At 46.2% G+C, this 23,216-nt stretch overlaps 1 protein-coding gene across 6 annotated transcripts in view; it reads right to left on the bottom strand.

Moving 5' to 3' along the window:
- Window positions 1-13,552: 13,552 nt before the first annotated feature.
- OTULIN (OTU deubiquitinase with linear linkage specificity) overlaps window positions 13,553-23,216 on the bottom strand; it is a 42,618-nt gene continuing 32,954 nt past the window's right edge. For all 6 annotated transcript variants that reach the window (XM_090049853.1, XM_090049854.1, XM_090049855.1 and 3 more), the window contains one exon: window positions 13,553-16,550. In XM_090049853.1, the coding sequence (XP_089905979.1) occupies window positions 16,356-16,550 (195 nt within the window). In that variant the 3' untranslated portion in view covers window positions 13,553-16,355. The remainder of the gene's footprint in view (window positions 16,551-23,216) is intronic.

Below are 23,216 nucleotides of genomic sequence, written 5' to 3'. Positions count from 1 at the left end.
TCTCTCTCTTTCCTGGCTGTCTCCTGCTTGCCATCAGGCTTTTTTTCCCCTGCACCAGTGACCTCGTGTAACCCTGGGGCCACTTGATCTTAAGTAAACTGAAGCTTCAGTTCCTCAGCCGGCTTCTCTCTAGTCCACTGGTTCTAATCCTGGTTCTGGCAGCTTTCATCCCCTATGTTTTAACTCTCTCTCACCTTAACTTTGCCCCAAGTATCCCAGGTACCCCAAGCACATACATACATACTGTACCATCCAAGTTAGGAACTTACTTGTGCATATGTGTAGGTGGGTTGTGTGTGAACTGGTGCGCATGCGTGTGTGTGTGTAAAGCTATATACATGTCATTGTGTGCATGACATATGAATTAGTGATCTGTGTATGTGTACTGAGTGTGCAGGTATGGACAACTGATTTTTGTCTAATTTTTGGGGTGTATAGTGTATGTGCTTGAATTAGTGATAGGAAGGCATGTGCCTAGGCTAGTTTGGATTTGTATGTGCCTGAGTTGATAGTGTGTGTGTACGTGCAATTATAACACCCTCCTGTCTAATAGCACAATATTAAGATCTTGAGAGTTGGCCTGACCCCACAGGGCAGGCACCAAAAACATTGCCTAATCCTGCTCTGCACCAAAATGTTTTTAATCATGTGCCTCTTCTGAGGGCACACGTTCCTACTGAAGTTAATGGAAGTATTTTTACAACTAGATCTAATCAATAAGATCTAATGGTACAATGGTAGATGTAAAGAAAAAGTGTTTACAGTTTCCTTTTTAAAGGGCTCTTTTCAACCAAAATAGACTTAAACTGTCAAAACAAGTGGGAACATCAGTAGGTAGAAATGGACCACTACTTATGGAGTTTTTTTTAAAGTCGCATCTAGAAACATTCAACATCTCCAAGACAAGCACCAAGTTATCTAATGAAGAACACAAAAAAAACCCTGCGATTTATGTGGGTTCTTTACATGTGAATTTGCTCTTATGCAATGAGCATATTTAGACCCATAATTCGTTATATGCGAGGTAAATTCATTGCCTGCAGCCACTGGGCTGCACTGTGCTCTGCCTGTCCCCACCATGCCTGGGTTCACCCCAGCTCCTGGGCTGTGCTGTGCCATGATGGAGGCAGCTGATTTTGGCTGCTCCAGCACAGCCTGGGGTGAGTGCGGACAAGCAGAGCCCTGGGCACAGCACTTACCCCAGCCCTGGCTGCAGCAGCCCTGGGAGCAGCTGACAACACCTGCCTGCACCAGGACATGGTGCAGCCCAGGAGCAGAGATGAGTGGGGACAGGCGGAGCATGGTGCAGCCCAACAACTGCAGGCAGTTGGTGCCGGCTGCTCCTAGTGCCACTGCAGCCAGGGGTGGGGCGAGTGCCACTTTGTTCCCTCTGCTTTGCTGCCTTGTGCAGCCCTGGGAGCACCCCTCCCTCACTGCCATGGGAGCTGATCCCCATTTGTTACATTGTAAAGTGGGTTTGCTTTATGCGAATGCAATTTATGTGCTGTTTTCCAGGAACACATGTACAGCATAAAATCAAGGGAAACCTGTAATATGACTGGCAGCTATGGATTTATTATAAAGCTTTAATACGTCTGTCCATAACAATTTATTCACACTCTGATTGGCTGACTGAAACAACCACTCAGAGTGTGAATACAGTGTTGGGACAGGAGGTCGGGGGGGGGGCAAGGCCAGCACAGCTGAGGAAGGAAGAGTAGGCCCAAGCTGATGTGGCGGCAGTGGGGGGAGGAGAAGCCCCCCCCCACACTAGTCCCTGCAGGTGCAACAATGGAGCTGAGGGGAAGGGCAAGGCTACACATTTTCTTTTTAAGCCTGTGCAATAAACATAACATCCTCTGCAACCCTCTAGTTAATATACACACAACTCCATCAGAGATGATGAACAAGGTCTTGCATTTAAAAGCTTGTCTATATCTATCCCAATTATATAGCTGGTCCAATAAAAGATATCAGCCTAAGTCCTTGCCTCTTGCACATTTTGTTCCAATAGCATTTCAGGTTCCAAATATAACTGTGCGGAATTAAGTTATAAATTTAAAAGGTTTTTTTTTTTTTCATTCATCATTCAGTAGTCATCACCATGTTAACAGATGTTTTTTCAGATATTTCACAAGAGATAATTAGTTCTTTCCATCACTCTTCCCCAATTACAGATACTGCTCTCAGAAACATTTTTTCACCTCGTAGTACAATTTCTTCTCATCATTATTTGTGTTATCAACACTTCTTATCCTGGGAATAATAATTATGTTGCACATTGGAGACGACAGCTCCAGGACCAGATAGGTATTTGATGACAGAAAGCAAACTCTTCCTCCCTCCTGCAAAAAAAGTTAACCGTCCCCTCCAGTTTGCCAGTTCTAGTCCTACCTTTAAAACTGCTCAGTAAGACTCCGTTTCATCCCCCTTCACCTGCCTTCAAGGACAGATCATACTATATATACCCCATGACAATTAGAATTCTTGAAAGAATGCCAGATTTCTAAGACAAAAGAGATGGAGACAGGACTTAATTTCATAGTAGTTTGGGGTCAGAAGGGACCTGAACAGATCATCTAATCTAACCCCCCCGCCACTGGCCGGAACACATGCTGGGATCACACGACCCCAGACAAGTGGTCGTCCAACCTCTTTTTGAATTTACCCAAGGTAGGAGCGAGGACCACTTCCCTAGGAAGTTCGTTCCAGATCCTAGCCACCCTAAAAGTGAAATAGTGCCTCCTAATCTCTAACCTGAACCTATTCTCCAGAAGCTTCTGGCCATTGTTCCTTGTCACCTCAGGTGCTGCTGGGGGGGAATAGGGCCCTTCCTATTTGCTGCTGATCTACCCTAATGAGTTTGTAGGCATCCACCAAATCCCCCCTCAGCCTCTGCTTGCTGAGGCTGAACAGGTGCAGGTCCCTCAGCCTCTCCTCATAGGACCTGCCCTGTTGTCCCCCGATCATATGAGTGGCCCTCCTCTGGACCCTCTCTATGCTGTCGACATCCCTCTTGAAGTGTGGCGCCCAGAACTGGACGCAATACTCCAGCTGCGGCCTGACCAGTGCCGCATAGAGGGGGAGGATCACCTCTTTGTACCTGCTCGAGATGCATCTGTGGATGCATGCCAAGGTGCGGTTGGCCTTCCTGCCTCCCCACACTGCTGGCTCATGTTCATCTTGGAGTCAATGATGACCCCCAGATCCATTTCCACCTCCATGCTGACAAGAAGGGAGTTCCCCAACCTGTAGGTTTGGTGCCGGTTGTTCCTCCCAAGGTGCATCACCTTGAACTTGTCTGTGTTGAAACCCATCCTATTCTCGTCCGCCCACCCTTGTAACCTGTCTAGGTCTGATTGTAGCCTGTTGCATCCTTCCAGTGTGCCCACGTCCCCCCACGTCTTAGTGTCATCAGCAAATTTGAACAGGGCGCTTTTTACCCCCTCATCCAAATCACTGATGAAGATGTTGAACAGTGCGGGCCCAAGGACCGAGCCCTGCAGAACCCCACTGCCCACATCCTTCCAGGTTGAGAAGGACCCATCCACTACCACCCTCTGGGTGTGGCCCACCAGCCAGTTGGCGACCCATTTGACTTTCTCTTAATGAGAACGGGGTGAGAGACAGTGTCAAAAGCCTTCCGGAAGTCCAGGAAGACTATATCCACTGCTACCCCTGCATCTAATGATCTGATCGTAAAAGGCCACCAGGTTGGTCTGACAGGACCTGCCACTGATGAACCCATGTTGGTTGCCCCTAAGCATGCAGTCCCCTGCTTGCCCCTCCTGGATGTGTGCCAGCATAATTTTCTCGAACAGCTTGCCTAGGATTGAGGTAAGACTAACTGGCCTATAGTTTCCCGGGTCCTCCTTCCTCCCTTTTTTGAAGATGGGGACCACGTTGGCCCTCTTCCAGTCCTCCGGTACCTCACCAGAGCACCACGAGTGCTCGTAAAGTTGTGCCAGGGGACTTGCAATGACCTTAGCCAGTTCCTTTAGAACTCTAGGGTGGAGATCATCCCGGCCAGCTGACTTAAATACGTCCAACCCCTCCAGAAGCTCCCTAACTAAATCCTCACTAACCCGTGGCCCAGGTGTGCCTCCCCCGGGGCCCGAGGGGGGCCCAGCAGGGAGGTGGCTGTTCTGATCCCTACTTAGGAAGACGGAGGCAAAGAAATCGTTAAACAAGTTAGCTTTGCCGTCTGGTGTGACGACCAAGTTTCCCATGACGTCCTGCAAGGGCCCCACATTACCCGGGACCTTCTTTTTACCCCCTACTTATTTAAAAAAGGACTTATTGTCCTTAATCTGGGAAGCCAGTCCCAGTTCCATCTCTGCCTTGGCCTTCCTAACTACCCCCCTACATCATTGAGCAACTACAGAATAGTCCTCCCTGGTGATGACCCCTTCTTTCCATTGGGTGTAAGCCTCCTTTTTAGCAAGGAGACATTCCCGGATGCTTTTGGTGAGCTACAGAGGCTTGTGTGCTCTCCTGCTCCACAGGTACAGGATAACGGAGACCTGGTGGGACTCCACCCTTGACTGGACCACAGGTATAGATGGCAATACCCTGTACAGGCTCTCCTGCTCCCTTTGATCCTCGTTGGGATTACCTTCCTTTGGGCTTGGAGGATCGTCTCCTTAAGGAGCGACCACTCTCCTTGGACACCTGGCTCCCCTCCCCTCCGGGACCTCAGCGCTTCTCCAACTATCCTCCTTAGCTAGTTGAAGTCTATCCTCCTAAAATCTAGGGCCGCTGCCTTACTGCATGCCTTTGCCACCTTGCGCTGGATGGTGAATTCTAGCAGGCGATGATCACTGTCGCCCAGGTGGTCGAGCACCCGCAGCCCCCTCACCCAGTCATCACCCGTGGCCAGCACTAGGTCCAACAAGGCGTCACCCCTGGTGGGGCTGTGCACCTCCTGGGTTAGATGGAGGTCCTGCATTCTGGCCAAGAACCTATGTGAGCGTTCAGACCTGGCTGACTGTTCTTCCCAGCAGATGTCCAGGAAATTCAGGTCCCCCATGACTACCACATCCTTAGCCTTCACTACCTCTGTGAGCTGACCCAAGAATTCCTGGTCAAGCTCTTCTCCCTGTTTGGGAGGTCTGTAGTAGACTCCCACCATTAAGACCCTTTCCCATCAACTGCCTTGTACTCTAACCCAAAGCACTTCAGAGTGCCCCTCCCCTGACTCCTTGCTAATTAACAAGGATGTGTATTCCTCCTTAATCTAGAGTGCCACACCCCCACCTCTCTTTCCTATCCTGTCCCTCCTGTACAGCCTATAGCCCTTGACATTTACCGCCCAATCATGTGTTGCGCTGGAGTGGGGGAGTTTTGGTCCCCCATGACAATGACATCCCTAGACCTAACTGCTCCATAAGATGTACTGAGAAATCCTGGTCCAACTCAACCCCTTGGCAGGGTGGTCTATAATAGATACACACCGTAAGATCCCTTTCGCAAAGGCAAAAAACAAAAAGAACTTTTTTCCTACCCCAAGAAAAAGCTACCTTAGAATAGCATCATCTCTCAAGTCTTTTTTCTCCGCTTTGTTTTTATCCCTTGCCCAGAAGTTATTTAAATATACATATCTGATTGTCATCATATCTGCTAAGGCTATCAAGGGAAAATAAAAGGTTAACTGGTCTCTTAAATAGGATGCACTTGAAGAGGAAGGTCCTCTTGAAACAACATCTACACCCCCAAAAAACAAATACCAAATTACTGAAGGTAGCAGAGAAATGGTTCTAAAACTTCCCAATTAACTTGAGATGGAACAGCTTCTAAACTACAGGCTGGCTTCATAGTTTCATAGTGCTTAGGGTCAGAAGGGACCTAAACAGATCAGCGGGTCCAACCCCCTGCCCCAGGCAGGAACGAGTGCCAGGGTCATCACACCCAGCCAAATATTTGTCCAGCCTCCTCTTGAAGATCCCCAAGGTAGGAGAGAGCACCACCTCTCTTCAGAGTCCATTCCAGAGCCTGGCAGCCCTAACTGTAAAGTGTTAGGATGACTGTATTTGGATCATGGGAAGCACTGAATTTGCAACTGAATAAAAAGGCTATCACCAGTGGCCTAGCACAGCTACTAACCACAAAGCAGAATGGTATATTAGAAGTAACATTGCAAGACACTTAAACAAGCATTTTCTTAACCATATAAGTGTGTGTTCTAAGATATATACTCATTGTGTGAAAGAAACAGGATGCAAACCACCGGCTATTGTTAGAAGATAAAGCAGATTTTGCTTATGAATGCTTCTGCTAAGCCACCCATTTGCTTATGCTAAGTTACCATCTTAACTGTGTCAACCATTTTAAAGTGAGTCTTAGGAATGTGGAGATGGTATAACATGGGACTGAAAAACAGACTGGAATGTGAAAGACAAGACATAAATGGTAACAGAATCCAAGATAAACATATGCAAAAAGGTAAATGGTGATTGGTAAAGAAGCCTCCAGAAGCTTCCAGGCTTTAGTCGAAGTCTGCTCAAATGACCGAAGAAGTGGGGTCAGGATCTTAGACATGCGCTCATAGCAAAAAGACATGTAAATAAGTGAAATACATATGTGATTCCATGCTAACGAAACAAACAATAAACAGGAGATGGAGCTTAAATGGAAAGGACTGTTTTTCACAAAGAAACGTTTGCTGACACTGAGTGACTGTCCTTCAGTCATAACCAGCCTTAAGCATGTTTCCATTAATTTATGGTTCTCAGAGAGAAGACCCATAATTTGGGAAATAAGATAAAGTGATTTTGGACCATGTAAATCCTCAGAGAAGCATCAATGATTTAGAGGACTACAGAAATTCCTGTTTTCTTCTGGACATTATATGTATGAAAGGGACTAATTTCTCCCCCTTTGCAGATGAATTATTTGCTGGTTTCTTTTTTGGTGATAAGGTAATGTAATGAAAGTTGGTGAGCTGGCAAAAAGCCTAGAATGAAAGAGCCATTACACTGCCAAGTGGTGCTTTTTTGACAGGAACATGATGATATAGTTTAAAAATACAACCATCCTGAGTACCTGCTCCCTTTTGTAGCTGTTTCTTGGCTGGCCTTTATTATATTTTATGGGCCAAGCTCCCAAACTGAGGATACCCTTCTTGAAAAGAAAAGCACAGTATTGCTAAGGGGACGAATCCATGTTTTAGGGCCCCAGTGTGGCTACTGTGGCATATCAGAGAAGGGGGGAAATAGATGTGGCCACCAGGTCTTTCAGACAATTTGGTCCCTGTGGCTTTGTGTGCTGTGATTCTAGTTGTTAAGGTCCTCACACTTCCTCTTTCCTTCTCCCTGTCACAGAAGAGATGTAGTATAGACATCTATAGTCTATACCAAGATGCACATTCTTCTTATGTGCTCATCACTGGCTGGCTGCTTGCCCAGCAGATGCATAGATTTTCAGTCTGATAACCAAAACTGTCCAGGGTTATCTGGCAATGGCCTGATAAAGTATGCATTATGAAATATCTTATTCCTTCCTTATATATTGGGATATTTCATAGGATTGAAGCCACTTCCTTAAGCCTGAGTCTATGAAAACGACCAAGATCCAAAACAGAGAATTTCCGGCCCTTTTTAATATTTCAGTCTTTTGTCAGAGACCTGCTGAGCAGCCTGAATAAGTGATTTGATTGCTAGGCAACCTTTCCCCTAACAAAACTCTTTTCCTAGGTATAAGTCTAGGTCAACCTGGAGGCATGTGGGCAGTGGAGTTCCCCAGGGCTTGGTCTTGGGGCCTGTACTGTTCAACATCTTTATCAGCAATCTGTATGTGGGTGTGCAAAGTATGCTGTCCAAATTCACTGATGACACCAAGATGTGGGGTAAGGTGGGCATTCTGGAAGGGAGGGACAGAATCCAGCCAGATCTAGATAGGTTACAGAGGTGGGCAGATGAGAATAGGATGGAAGTCAACACAGACAAGTACAGGGTACTGCATTTAGGGAGGCTTGTCAAAACACTTATCAAAACAGTGGCAGAAAGGGAACTTGGAGTCACTGTTGATTCCAGGATGAACAGATATGTAGGGAGCTGGAGGAAAAGCAAGGGAAACATTGGACACCTGCTGTACCAGATGGAACATCTGACAACTGACACCCAGGAAAAAGCCAACTTATTAAATGGGTACTTTGAATCTGTCTTTCATCAGTCCCATGGGACGCCCATGCCCAGTACAGGACAAGGGAGGTCTGGGTGAGGGAGTTCCTTTGCACTCCATCAAATGCTGACTTCATGAAGGAACACCTTGAGAGGCTGGATACCTTCAAGTCAGCTGGCCCTTGACAATCTACACCCCAGGGTACTCAAGGAGCTGGTGAGCATCATAGCCCACATATCTGAAAAAGGACTTTTTATGACCTTGACGCTCGAAGCTAGTTGGAGTTCAGTTGCAGCTTTGGCTTTCCTGGTATGCTCCCTGCAGGACAGGATCAGTGTAGAATAATCCTCCTTGGAGATTAATCCCTTCCTCCATCCTTTGTAGGCTTTTCTTTTTAGCTTTAGGAGGTCTGCTAGATCCCTGGAGAGCCAGGGTGGCTGCTGTGCCCTCCTGCTGCCTTTCCTCTGAGATGGAATAGACTTAGCTTGTGCATTGAGGAACACTCCCTTGAGGAGCAACCACTCTTCCTGAACTCTCCTCTCCCTGGGGTCACAGTCCCTGAGGGCCTGACTGACAAGCCTCCTGAGCTTGTCAAAGTCGGCTTTTCTAAAGTCAAGGACTTCTGTGTTGCTGACTGACTTGCCAGCTTTACGGTGGATGGTGAAAGTGATCAGCTCGTGGTCACCGTCACCCAGCTTCCCATCAATCACTAGGTTGCCGATTAGGTCCCCCGTAGCCAGTACCAGGTCGAACAGCGCTTTTGCCTCTCGTTGGCCCATAGACTTCTTGAGTCAAGAAGAGGTCATCCACGCACGAGAGGAAGCTTTGCCGAGTGATCCTCCCATGAGATGTCCGGGTAATTGAAGTCACCCATGACAACCATGGTCCTGGAGCATGCAGCCTCAGCCAGTTCCCAGGTGAACTCCTGGTCAAGCTCAGGACTTTGAGTGGGAGGTCTGAAGTAGACTCCCACCATTGTGTCCCCTGTGCCATGCTCTCCACGAATTTTAACCCAGAGGGTCTCTAGCTGTCCATCCTGGTCACTAATATCAGCTTGCAGGGACGTGTAGCTTTCCTTAACATAGAGAGCTACAACCCCGCCCCTTTATCTACACAATCCTTCCTGTACAGGGTATTGCCATCTATACCTGTGGTCCAGTCAAGTGTGGAGTCCCACCAGGTCTCCGTTATCCCTATGACATCATAATTATTTGCATTGAGCAGGAGGACAAGCTACTCCTGCTTGTTCCCTAAGCTCCTGGCATTTGTGTACAGGCAGGCAAGCATCCCCTTGGGGGTTCTTGCCTTGCCCACAGATTGTACCAGGGCTGGGGCAAGGGTGGGCTCCCTTCAGTGCCTTTGCCCACTGGCTTTGCAAGGGGCCAGCAGTGGCAGTAGTCCCCCGTCCCCCAGCGGGCTTAGTTTAATGCTCAGTGGAGCAGGTCAGCCAGTCTGGCTGAGAAAAGCCTCCTCCCCAGGGGAGAGAGGTGGAGGCCATATCTTCCCAGCAGCTCGCTGCCTCTCTCACCAAAGAGCGGGCTCTGGTCATGGAAGCCAAAGCCTTCCCAATGACACCAGCGCCGCAGTCTTTGGTTGACTATGTGGATCCTCCTCTCCCTTCTCAGCCCATAGCCCGAGACTGGGAGGATTGATGAGAACACCACTTGTGCCCCCAGACCCTTTAGCCCCATTCCCAAATCCCTGTAGCACATGACCCGGCTGGGAACGCTCTGAGCTGTGTCATTGGTACCCACATGAATAAGGAGCACAGGATAGTGGTCTGTGGGCTGGAGGAGCTTTGGGATCTTCTCCGCAATGTCCCAGATGCAGGCCCCCGGGAAGCAGCAGACTTCCCGGGCTAAGGGGTCAGAGCAGCAGATTGCCCCCTCAGTCCCCCTCAGGATGGAGTCTCCCACTGCAAATACCTTACTTTTGTCTTGGGGAGAGTGGGGATGGTAGCTGCAGGTGAGCCTGCGTTGCCTGTGGGAGCTAGCAACTTAGCAGGCTCTGCTGGAGCAGCAAGAGCTGCGTACCTGTTGCTAACCTCCAGCGGGGCAGGGGCCTTGGTGCAGCAGGCCTTAGGGCCCTTGACCACCTTGGTCCATGCCCCTGACTGGAAGGTCCCAGAGTTCTCCTTTGTCCTGGAGGGAGACAGTGGTCTACCCTCCAGCTCCTGGGGGGAAAGGGCCTGGCAGTAGGAGTCAATCTCTTGCTCACAGTCCCTGATGGCACATAGTGTCTGGACTGTGGCCTGGAGCTCCTCCAGCTAGTGTGCCAGAGACCCCAAAAGGGAGCAGACCCCACATGGGGAGGTGGCCATGCTCCCAGGCCCCAGAGCCTGAAAAAGGGACAGGCAGCCCCTGCAGCCGAGAGCCAGAGGCTCCGCCAGTGTGGAGACTGGAACCATGGGCTCCATCTGGGTGGCCGTCTCTGAGGTGCCCGGGGGGGGGGGGGGGTCACAGAGCCCAAGGGGACCCTCCAGGTGCAGAGCATGCCCATTCATGTCATGCCTCTGGTAGGCTGGCTACAGCTGGGACTGATTACCCTGAGGGGTTTGCAGGCAAGGTCTCAGGCCCTCCTGTGCGAACTCCACACTAACTCACACGCTGGCAGACAAGCGCAGCCTGTTGGCGTGGCTCCCTGGGAAGCTGGGCAAAGTAGGGGCCTGGGTGGGGGCTTGACCTGGCCTGGCTCCACACAGCCACCTCCTCCCACTCAGAGAGGGGTTAACTCCTTCCCACCATGAGCCCCGCTTGCCTCCGGCTGTGCTGGGGGTTGGTAGGGGACTCTGCAGCTGCTGGGGGCAGGGTCTGAGGAGTCTGGGGGGCTTCAGGGGAGCGGGGGTGCAGCAGGCTTTCACCCACATGTCTCTCACCGCTCCGGAGCCTATCCTTGTTTGTTGTGGGTAGGTCTTGTTTGGCCAATCTCATTTCCTTTTGTGACCAGGTGACCTATAACCTGAACAAGGGAGAAGAGATTGATGTCATATACCTTGACTTCAAAAAAAGCCTTTGATCTGGTATCCCATGATCACCTCTTGACAAAACTGGCTGAGGCCTCAACCTCACCACGATCCGCTGGCTGGGAAATTGGCTCCACAGTAGGACCCAGAGGGTGGTGGTTGACGGAAGTCAATCGTCGTGGTGCACAGTGACCAGTGGGGTCCCTCAAGGCTCTGTCCTAGGGCCTGTACTTTTTAACATCTTCATCAATGATGTAGACATTGGTGTCAGAAGCAGGCTGGCCAAGTTCACCGACGACACCAAACTCTGGGGTAAAGCATCCACACCTGAGGACAGGAGGGTGATCCAGGCAGAACTTGACAGACTCAAGAAATGGGCGGATGAGAACCTGATGGTGTTTAACACCGAAAAAATGCAAGGTTCTCCACCTTGGGAGGAAAAACCTGCAGCATTCTTATAGGCTCGGCAGTGCCATGCTGGCTAGCACTATGGAAGAAAGAGACTTGGGAGTCATGATTGACCACAAGATGAACATGAGCCTTCAGTGCAATGCTGCAGTTAGTAAAGCAAACAAAACACTGGCTTGTATCCATAGATGCTTCTCAAGCAAATCCCAGGATGTCATTCTCCCATTGTACTTGGCCTTGGTGAAGCTGCAGCTGGAGTACTGTATCCAGTTTTGGGATCCACAATTCAAAAAGGATGTGGAGAAGCTTGGAATAGTCCAGAGAAGAGCCATGTGCATGATCAGAGGTCAGGAAAACAGACCTTACGATGACAGGCTGAGAGCCATGGGGCTCTTTAGCCTGGAGAAGCACAGGCTCAGGGGTGATCTGATGGCTACCTATAAGTTTATCAGAGGTGACCACCAGGATCTGGGGGAACATTTGTTCACTAGAGCGCCCCAAGGGATGATGAGGTCAAACGGTTATAAACTACTGCAAGACCGTTTCAGGCTAAACATAAGGAAAAATTTCTTTACTGTCTGAGCCCCCAAGGTCTGGAATAGCCTGCCATTGGAGGCGGTTCAAGCACCTACACTGAACACCTTCAAGAGAAATTTGGATGCTTATCTTGCTGGGATCCTATGACCCCAGCTGACTTCCTGCCCTCAGGCAGGGGGCTGGACTCGATGATCTTCCAAGGTCCCTTCCAGCCCGAACATCTAATGAAATCTATGAACTCCTATGATGTTTACTCTGCCATCACAAAAAGGGTATGTCCAAAAAGCATGTTTGGAGGTAGAAGTATTTTTAGCCTTTGTAACATGACAAGAGATGAAAAGTAGAATACTTTTTCATTGCAGACATGAATCTTTAAAAGTGAAGTTATAAAACCTATAAAGCTAGCAATTAGTACTGAGAGATTCTGAATACTACTCTGCAACTGACGCATGATCCAGATTTATTTTTTTCTTCTTTTATGAAATGCTTCTCTGACATTTCTTTTAGTTAGTAATCATAGAAAGACAGTTTGAATAGAATGTAATACTGAACCAAAAAAAAGAGAGAAAAGACTGTACTGCTTTCAAGAAGCATAAGTATTACTGAAAGTAATACATATTTTAACAGAAAATAAGATGGGAGGTAGAATACATCAGTAGTTGTATATTTTAAAACATTTGCAGTGTCCTGGATGTGTCATTAAAAAATGGAACATGAGTCCATCCACTGAAATGCTTGTAATCAAAAAATAAAATAGAATAAAATAAGAGGATATAAGGGGGAAAGGGAGGCAAATAGTATGTGGTAATGCTACAAAGAGTAACAGACTATGCAATTCAAAATTAATATTCTCATCTCTGCTTCCTTACTACGTGCTCAGATATTACTGTAATGGAAACCAATAAAATACCTAGGTGAGCAGAGAGATAACCAATTAGAGATTTTACCAAACTTTTCCAGCATGCTTCAGGTCTTGCCATGTTACCAGTTACCACCATTAGGGCCTAACCTTGCAATCTTTGCTCAGAATAGCTGTTGCCCCATGGGTAACTTTCACTGAAGAATATCCATTATGAAGAGTAGCCGGACAAGACTCCTCCTCCTTCTTCCCACTGTTACACATTTCATTTATTTTGTTGACTGAAGTTTAGCCCATGACATTGTAGGCCTGTGATGCTCAAGTCTCTGATCCTGCAGGCCAGCGCATTTTCATGCAGTCATTTTCCAGCCTACAGGGCTCCTTGTGGGCCTAGAAGTTTGGCAACAGGGAAGCGGTGGCAGCGTTAAGTGCCATGGCTCTGGAAAAGCAGGCTAATCAAATCTACCACTACTTCCCCTCACCACCAAATTTATGGATGCATGAGGAGCCTCATAGGCTGAATGATACAACCCCGTGGCCTACATTCAGCTCAGGGGCCCCCAAGTTTGAGCACCACTACTATAGGCTATTTTGGCTAAGTATAGAAAAAAAAAAAAGGTCCCAAACAACTAACTGTCAATTATGGGACATTAAATAAATTCAAGGCATTTGCAATTGTTCTGAAAGCTTTTATATTTGAAATACAAAGTTAGTTTTAATATATACAAAAGTAGGTGAAAATTCAATTGTTTGCATTAAAATACAGTACAACCTTGTTATAAAACAAGCCTTATTTATAACAAATCCCATTTTTAGCCAGATCAATAGTAGGAACTGACTTTCTCATTATGATGATGCAGCCAATTAAGTACATTTAGGCAAACACCATTTTTAAAGCACTTTTCTCCAACACCACCAGAGTTTGTTATAATGAGGTTGCACTGTACTTTGACAAGAAAAATACACAAGGTGATTTCTCAGAAGGCATTCAAAAGTCACAGCCGGCTCCCACTGATGTCAATGGGAGTTCTGTCACTGACTTTTATACAGGCAGATTCCAGGTGTTACCATATTTCCAGGTTTCACTATATTCTATACTTGTAAATAATAAAAATCATTGGGCTCAATCCTTTACCCTAGCTTCAATGCATATCTCCACAACCATCAGGGGTACAGTTATATGGTCTAAAGCAGCACCATGGAAACTTATTTTTCTTCACTTTACTTCATTTTTATTTTAGTATGAACATTAACCAGAACCAGAAGGAACATAGCTGAGACATTACTCAGATTTACCAAGAGAGCTTATTAGTTCATGTGCACATGAACTCTCTCTGCACAGCATTTCCTTGCTCTGTGTGCACATGCCATGGAACTGCTTGCATAAGTCAGGGCCTGAAAACAGGGCCCTGAGTATGCCTGAGGACTATACAATGCTGAATGCATGATATAAAAAAAAAAACCCGAAGATTTGTGGGGGAGTGATACCATTTATTGGGATAAAGTTAAAGAATTGTTTGCATTTGAAAGCTTGTCTAAAAGTGTTTTCTTTATGCTCATACATCTCAATCAAGTACAATAGCCATTTTTAAAAATCTAAAAAGAAAGAGCATGATTTATGTTTTAAAAAAATAGAAACTGATGTAAGTTACCATTGTATGGGCCTGTAAAGTGCAAGAATAAATGTAGGATTGTAGTTTGAAAGTTTTTTTCCTCCTTTTACTTTATTATCAGCTACTGAGAGAAGTTCTTGGCTACTCAAATGTGACCAATAAATTAATAGAAATGGCAAATCACACACGTTTGATCTCAATACATTTTTTCATTACATAGATTATTATGTTCTTGTTCAGCATCTCAACATTAAGACTTCAAAATAAAATTTATGAGATCAGGCCAAGACATGTGCTAAGAAGTGACTGAGCTAGGAAATAAAATATTAAGATACGGCCTTTTTAATTTATTATTTCCATGTGGCTTCTAGGAATCATTTTGATACAAAGCACCATGTTAATTATTTAAAAAAGGGTAGAGGTAACAAAATGATATATCATACGCTTACAATGCACATGATGGTGAGGTCAATATTTACTGTTTGGTGTAGTAAATACTCTCAAAAGGGCAAGTTTAAAGACTAACCTAATTTGAAGCAGAACAGCACAGGAGAACTAGTTACAGCGCTGGTGTCAAGACATTTAAAAAAAAAAATTCTTCTTTACACAATCCTGTTAAGAAAACCAACTATTCATAAGGGACAGGCATGCTTATATCACAATGTCTGATTTTCATTCCATTAAAACTCTACATATCCCCTGTTCTGAAAGAAACTAAAAGCCTTATTTCAGTTTTAAACTAATTCACAGGGTAAAGACAGAAAACCTTTCAATTATGATACTACTGCAGAGCACAGCATTCCTCCTCCTGTTCATTTTTTAAACAATAAATTTAATGCTTGTAAAAGGTGACTGATCAAAAGCTCTGGAGAACCTGTGTCCCGTGCAAGAAAAACTTCAGACAAAAGTGTAGCAGAAGTAACATCGTTTACCCACTGGCTTCAAATTTACCCCAGTGTGTAGTGCTATCACTGTTCATTCATATCCTTTACTTCTTCACAGAGGCTTAAAATAAGGATGCCAACTATGTTATGAACATTTGTGATATGGACAGATACTCAAAGAGAAATGGACCGATCCTATCATATTTCAAAATACAACTGGAAGTGTTAATGACTTTCAGAAAACACTGAGTTCAGTAGGAGTCATAGAGATGATCTAGGGGAAAAACTGCTCTGTACCCTTGTAATTACTAAACCCATTTGCCATGCTCCCTTTGGGAAAGAAACCTCCCCCGCCAGCTTAATTTCCAGCATACCAGATCCCTAGCTTCTAGAAATAGATAGCCATCAAAGAACAGCCCTGAATGGTTATTTTAAACAAGCACCTCCTTACTAACATAAGATAAATGGCATGTATACAATTCAAGCTGGATCAAAAGTACACCATTACCAAATTTCTACCATTCATACAAATTACTTCTAAACAACCTGTCAGAACAGTATTAAAAATTCACTATCCATGAACAGCAATTTCATTTAATCATTGCTATAGTAATTTTTGGCCCTCAGCATGAAAGCTTAGCTCCTCTCACCACTGAGCCAAACAAACCTTCTTTAAGGAAGTAACCTAACAAGTTCTGCATTTTTATAAATACAATCCCTTTCAGAGATTTGTTCCAAAGAGCTCCATTCAAATTATTTTACACACAAGAATAAAAGCTTGTACATTTTCTACTCCTCACTTCCAGGGAGCTCCTATCTGGCATTTCAGTTCAAACCTCTGCAACCCAAGATACAAAGTACTGAAGATTTAATCACGTAAACCTCATCGTGGCTCACCCACTTTTTTTTTTTTTTTTTAAATAGTACTGGAAATCTGATCATCCAAAATTTGCCAGCCTGCCAAAATAATATGTTTACACGGCAGTCTCCTCACACATTCCAACTGGAATATTATAATGTCTGTCATCTTCAGTTATAAGAGTCACTACAGGCCAGTCTTCCTCTGGGTCATTAGGATAATGTGTGATGAATTCATCGGTGCTATATTTATATAGTCTATAAACTTTGATGGTATGTCGCAGAGCATATGCAAGAAGAAACATTTCCACCTAGGTTTAAAAAAAAAATAAATCAGTTAGAATTAAATATATAGCACCAACTGAATTTTATCGTTGCACATAAAAATATTATTTTGTATCAAATTCCACAGAAAGACAGCAACACTAAGGGCACTTCAATGAAGAATAAAAGACAGATGTTACGATTTAGGCCTCCCTTGCACAAGAAAGTACAATGAAGCCCCATCCTGTAAAGAACCAATTCTTAGTGCTCAACTACACAGGTAATTGACTCAGTCTGCTCATTATACATTATGGCCAAAAAGTTTGAACCTTGAGTGTTTAAGGCATTCAAATATCTGAAAATCAAGTCACTTCATTTCTAATGACATGGATGCCCAGAGCCCTTGAAATAAATAAATATACTTAATTATGTGCCTAACTCTGGACATAAGACAGAAAGTTCTAGACCTACACATTTTTTGTATAGAAACTATCAGATATGTAATACTCATTTACTTCATTACACCCACGCCTGCCTTTTCAACTGCATAAATGTAAACATGGGCTGATAAGGACCACTACATGTGCTCCAAGGCTAAGTATAAACAGTCAAAAAGACCAAGGCTGAAACAGTTCAATCTTCACAGGTTAGTCTAAGCTGCATAGGGGAAACCAATATGCAAGTGAACAGATGTTCACTTTTGATTCCAGAAATGCAGCCATATGTGGCTCAGGCCAGAAACTGGGGGGCTCTAGAGCATGTCTCCCTGCTTGGCTGGAGCAGATAGCTTGGACAAAAGCTAGTTTGGCTAGTCTGTGTTAGGAGGTTTGGGGGCAGGTGCAAAGCATCCTGGGATGCTGCAGGACTGCAAGTTGACTTGATTATGAAGAGGATCTGAAACAGAAGTTCAATAAACCAACTTAACTTAAACCACTTAAAGCTGGATGGATATAGTATCAGACTTATCTGAAATTGATTTCAGCCATTTTGAAAGTAGTTTACAAGCACTGAACTGCTGCTGCGTTACAGATCTGAACTGGTTTCTGATAATTTATACCGGTTTGTGTGCAACTTATGTCCCTAGTCCAATAGTTTAAAGTTTTCATGGCTGCAATGTATAATTCCACATGGCAAAAACGGAAAATCCCCTTATGAAATAAAAATGCTTTAAAAAAGTCTATATACTCATGATAGGTCTTAGTATCTTTAACACAAAGATATTACTACATAAACATCTCTTCTACGGCTCTACCATACTTTAATGCAGAAATCTTCAGCTTCAGCAGTAACAGCATACAGTTACATTGCTCCGTAACTGCTCTGGAGAGCAAGATACTTCTCCAAGCAATGGAGAAAAGATACAAGTGGGGCACTATTATTGCAGTCAGGGAGGCAATAAATCTGCAGTGCTGAGTTCTGCTATCATATAGGCCAACAAAAATGTAATCATGGAAGTCAAAAGGGGGAAGGACCTGGCCTTTTTATGTTACCAGTTAAAAAGTGTAAAGTTAGGTGCTGCATTTAAGATTTCTTTCCTGTAACCCAGCGGTGGACAAATATTTCGGCTGGAGGAATGCTTAACGAGTTTTGGTGAGCTGTCAGGGGCCACAAGGGGCCTCTGTCGAGGGCCACTGCTCGACATACCCTGCCCCCTGGTTGCCGTTTTGGGACCACAAGTTCAACCTTTGCAACTGGAAGTACTCCTTTTGGGAGGGGAGTGTGACATCTCAGAACTGGAAAAAAAATCAAAACATATACTAAAAAAATCAAACGTCTGGTGTAACATATTTTAATTTTGTTGAAAAATATATTTTTGTCCTCATTTGTGTGTGTTTTCACAGTGTATACAGAGCAGACTGCATAATAGCTCAAAACACAGTCTTACTCTTGTGTACTGTGTTTCTGTGGGGGAGCATGTGGGGTGCGTGGTGTGTGTGAGGGTGTGCATGGGGGATATGGCAGGGTATGTATAGGGGCCCTCTGATGACACACAGCCGCAGCCACCAGCAGCAGCACCAGCAGGTGGCAGGCCTCCAGGGTGCTGATGGCCCATGGCAGGCAGAGCCTCCCAGCAGTACACAGCTCTGACCAAGTCCCAGGGGGTGCACATGGTGGCAGGGTGCAGGGCCAGGCACAGGGCTCTCTGTGACTCATGGGCAGCTCCTGGGACTTGGCCAGAGCCACGCACCACTGTAGTGAGCCCCAAGGCTGCAGCTGAACTCCAACTAGCTTCAGGCATCAAGGACAACATAAAGTCCTTTTTCAGATATGTGGGGAGCCGGAGGAAAAGCAAGGGCAATGTTGGACCCCTGCTAAACCAGATGGGGCAACTGACAACTGATGCCCAGGAAAAAGCCAACCTATTAAATAGGTACTTTGCGTCAGTCTTTCATCAGTCCCATGGGACGCCCATGCCTGCTATGGGACAGGGAAATCTGGGTGAGGGAGATCCCCTACCCTCCATAAATGCTGACCTCGTGAAGGAACACCTTGAGAAGCTGGATACCTTCAAGTCAGCCGGCCCTGATAATCTGCACCCCAGGGTACTCAAGGAGCTGGCGAGAGTCATAGCCCAGCCCCTGGCATGGATCTTTGAAAACTCCTGGCGCTCTGGTGTAGTGCCCGAAGACTGGAAGAAGGCCAATGTGGTGCCGATCTTCAAGAAAGGGAGGAGAGTGGATCCGGCTAACTACAGGCCCATTAGCCTGACTTCTATCCTGGGGAAGATCTTAGAAAAGTTTATTAAGGAGGCCATCCTTGAGGGACTGGCCCAGGCTAACATTCTAAGGGACAGCCAGCACGGGTTTGTTGCGGGTAGGTCTTGTTTGACCAATCTCATTTCCTTCTATGACCAGGTGACCTATCACCTGGACAAGGAAGAAGAGATTGATGTCATATATCTTGACTTCAAAAAAGCTTTTGATCTGGTATTCCATGATCACCTCTTGGCCAAACTGCCCAGTTGTGGCCTTGACTCCACCACAATCCGCTGGCTGGGAAATTGGCTTTGTGGTCGGACCCAGAGGGTTGTGATTCATGGCAGTCACTCATCGTGGTGCCCTGTGACAAGTGGGGTCCCTCAAGGCTCTGTCCTGGGACCCATACTGTTCAACATCTTAATTAACGATGTGGACATTGGAGTCAGGAGTGGACTGGCCAAGTTTGCCGATGACACCAAACTTTGGGGCAAAGCATCCATGCCAGAAGATAGGCGGGTGATCCAGGCTGACCTGGACAAGCTCAGCAAATGGGCAGACGAGAACCTGATGGTGTTTAACACCGAAAAATGCAAGGTTCTCCACCTTTGGAGGAAAAACCTGCAGCATGCTTATAGGCTCGGCAGTGCTACGTTGGTTAGCACTACAGAAGAAAAAGACTTGGGGGTCATCATTGACCACAAGATGAACATGAGCCTCCAATGCGATGCTGCGGCTAGTAAAGCAACCAAAATGCTGGCGTGCATCCATAGATGCTTCTCGAGCAAATCCCGGGACGTCATTCTCCCCTTGTACTCAGCCTTGGTGAGGCCGCAGCTGGAGTACTGCATCCAGTTTTGGGCTCCACAATTCAAAAAGGATGTGGAGAAGCTTGAGAGAGTCCAGAGGAGAGCCACGCACATGATCAGAGGTCAGGAAAACAGATCTTACGATGACAGGCTGAGAGCCATGGGACTCCTTAGCCTGGAAAAGCGCAGGCTCAGGGGTGATCTGATGGCCACCTATAAGTTTATCAGGGGTGACCGCCAGGATCTGGGGGAACGTCTGTTCACCAGAGCGCCCCAAGGGATGACGAGGTCGAACGGTCACAAACTCCTGCAAGACCGTTTCAGGCTGGACATAAGGAAGAATTTCTTTACTGTCCGAGCCCCCAAGGTCTGGAACAGTCTGCCAGCGGAGGTGGTTCAAGCACCTACATTGAACACCTTCAAGAGCAAATTGGATGCTTATCTTGCTGGGACCCTATGACCCCAGCTGACTTCCTGCCCTTTGGGCAGGGGGCTGGACTCGATCTCCCGAGGTCCCTTCCAGCCCAGCCCTAATGTCTATGAAATCTATGTCTATGTGATGGAGCTAGAGGCCTGGCCCTGCTTCCTGCCACCAGGTGCAGATCCCACAACTTGGCTAGGGTTGCAGGGAGCAGGGACGAGCCAGCCGTGCTCCATCACACAGGGCTCCCTGCCACACCCAGCTGAATCCTGGGAGCTGCATGTGTTACCAGTCAGCTTTGTGATCCTGAGGGAGCCCTGGCACCCAGCTTGCTGGACTTGCAAAGGACTTTTTCTATTCTCCCACCCACCCACCCACACACACACCTCATCTACCCAGAATTAAGCAGAAGAAAAGTTTAATAGGCATCTTGGGCTGTACATTCTCTGGTCCCACTATAGGAGGCCTATTTAAACTTGATGGACTAAAACTTGGTTGCTGGGTTAGGGAATGCTGAGGCAAGAGACTGAGTCAGAGGGGGTATGGGCGACATCTGAACAATGGTTAAGAGTTCATCACAGCATCCAACCCATTGGAGCCCTGACCACAAATGCTGTCATACTTTTCCCGGGATGACTAGTGAAAGTCCTCCCCACAAAGTTTATGAACACTCCAAGTAATCCCCTTAAGTCTGTTAAAAGACTACAGTAAAATCTAAAAATCAGGCTAAGCTGAGGCTTATTCACAACAGGTAAAATACAAAACACTGATGCCAACTTAACAGTGCAAGCATAGCTAGGCTATGTGGTATCCCTTCCAGTATATCTTCTATATTCATAATAATTTCAAGCTGGCTCCTAGGTGACTGGCTACTCCATAAAACTTGAAGTTTTTTCTGGTTGTTAATCAGTTTCTTGAGATGTTCCAAACCAGATAACCCCGTCACTGAAAAATGTGATTCATTTAAACTGTTTAAATAACAGGATTTTCCCTGTCAATTATGGCTTGAGACCCTCTTGATTTACACAATTAAAAGAATGGTTTGAAGAGGCTAGACTAAGGGTATAAGAAAGCTGTAAAGCAGCAAACAGTGTGCTTCAAGAGAGAGAAACCTCTCTGACACCATCCACTGCTGTTCTCGAGAAGCTGAGAAAAACAGATAGTCTCCCTTCAACGATCGTGTTAGAAACTTTGCTCGTCAACAAATCACCCAAGTGCCTTGGAACGGCGAGATCCCAGCTCTCACTCTCTCTCTCGGCATAGCTTTCTGAACCTAAATTGTATTAGTTAAGCTAGGTTTCTCCAAATACAATATTACCCTGGTTTAATTGTGTAACTGTTTTGTTTTTCCTTGCGTGTCTATTACTACTAGTACCATTATACATTTCATATACTTAGCAATAAAAAAAACTTCTATAGGTCAAACTGGTGGTAACTGGGTGCATTTTTCCTTCTCTACTTCCCTTCCCCACTTGCTCTGCAGCAATGCTTCTTTTACCTAAGCCAAAGATCCCTGTGAAGTCCAGAAATACTGTGGGGTCCACTTATCAAGAGGCTTCCACTACTTAGGACAGTTAGGGCAAAAGATTGGGACATGCTGAGTTTGAGACACATAAGGGGATCGGCTTGTATAGGCTGACTGACCCAGTTTGGCTCAGCTGTGCCCTAATGAACTGAATGCTGGCCCAAGAGGGTGTCAGCTGGACACACAGCCAGATTCAGAGGTATTCAGTTCACCTGTGTGCTTGTGTCTGACTGCATTTTATTGTTACCTTAACAAACTGATTTGTGGCATAAGGGTATCAGTCTGTAGATGCTGATCAACCCAGCCGAGTCAGTCGTGTGTGTGTGTGTGTCTGCGTGTGACTGATTTGGTGGCTGGAGGTACCCAGACCCACTGAAACCAAGTCCTGCAACATAGCTCCATTAGGGGTGAGGGCTTGCAGAAGGGAGAGATACAGCTCCATATAGAAACACAAGCAGCACATTGATAGAATTACAAAGACCTTAGAAACTTATCCGCAATACATGAGCACACCCCAAAGTGATGGGCATATCTGGTAACATGTGGTGGCCAGGAGCGGGAACAGGCTGCTGGCTCCATCATGCAGGGCTCCCCCTGGAGTCATTCGGCTCCAGCCAAGTCCCAGGAATTGCATGCGAGCTGCGAGGAGCCACATGCTCCCATCAACACGGGCTCCACATTACCACTTCTCTATCCTGGGCCTACCAGTCCTAGCCCCAGTGTGGGTCCTATGCTCCCACCCAGTTGCAGCTTCCTCCTGCCTGCTGCCACTTCCCTACCTGCTCCCAAGTGCTGCAGCAGGGACAGGAGCCAAGCAGCAGCAGCCCTTCTCGGAGGCTGTGCACACTGGCCAGAGCCATGGCCCTCCCACCAGCAAAGGTGGGAGTGGGCAGGGCTCAGCTCCATGAGGAATACAGCAGGGGCAGCTGTGAGCTAGGCTGGATACAATTAAATTGGTGGGTGCCCACCTACAGGCCAGATGAAAATCACCTGGCAGGCCAGACCCAGCCTGTGGGCCATACTTTGCCCACCCCTGCTGTAACCACATCCACAAGATTTTAGGAACCCTGTTATCCTAACACAGAATTTCTTATTTTTACGTTAATGTTTCTGCCACTTTTCACTTCAATATCTCCATTAACCACTGTATAACTGTTTGTGAAATACCTACTGCATCATTAGTCATTCCAGTACCTGCAATTCCAAATTTAAATTAAATAATTTTTCAGATGAACACTAGTAAAAATGATTTATCAGGATTT

The sequence above is a fragment of the Crocodylus siamensis genome, chromosome 5, assembly GCF_052110815.1.
Source record: "Crocodylus siamensis isolate JL-2025a chromosome 5, ASM5211081v1, whole genome shotgun sequence".
NCBI classification, from domain to species: domain Eukaryota; kingdom Metazoa; phylum Chordata; order Crocodylia; family Crocodylidae; genus Crocodylus; species Crocodylus siamensis.
This window is presented reverse-complemented; position numbering and strand designations above follow the sequence as displayed.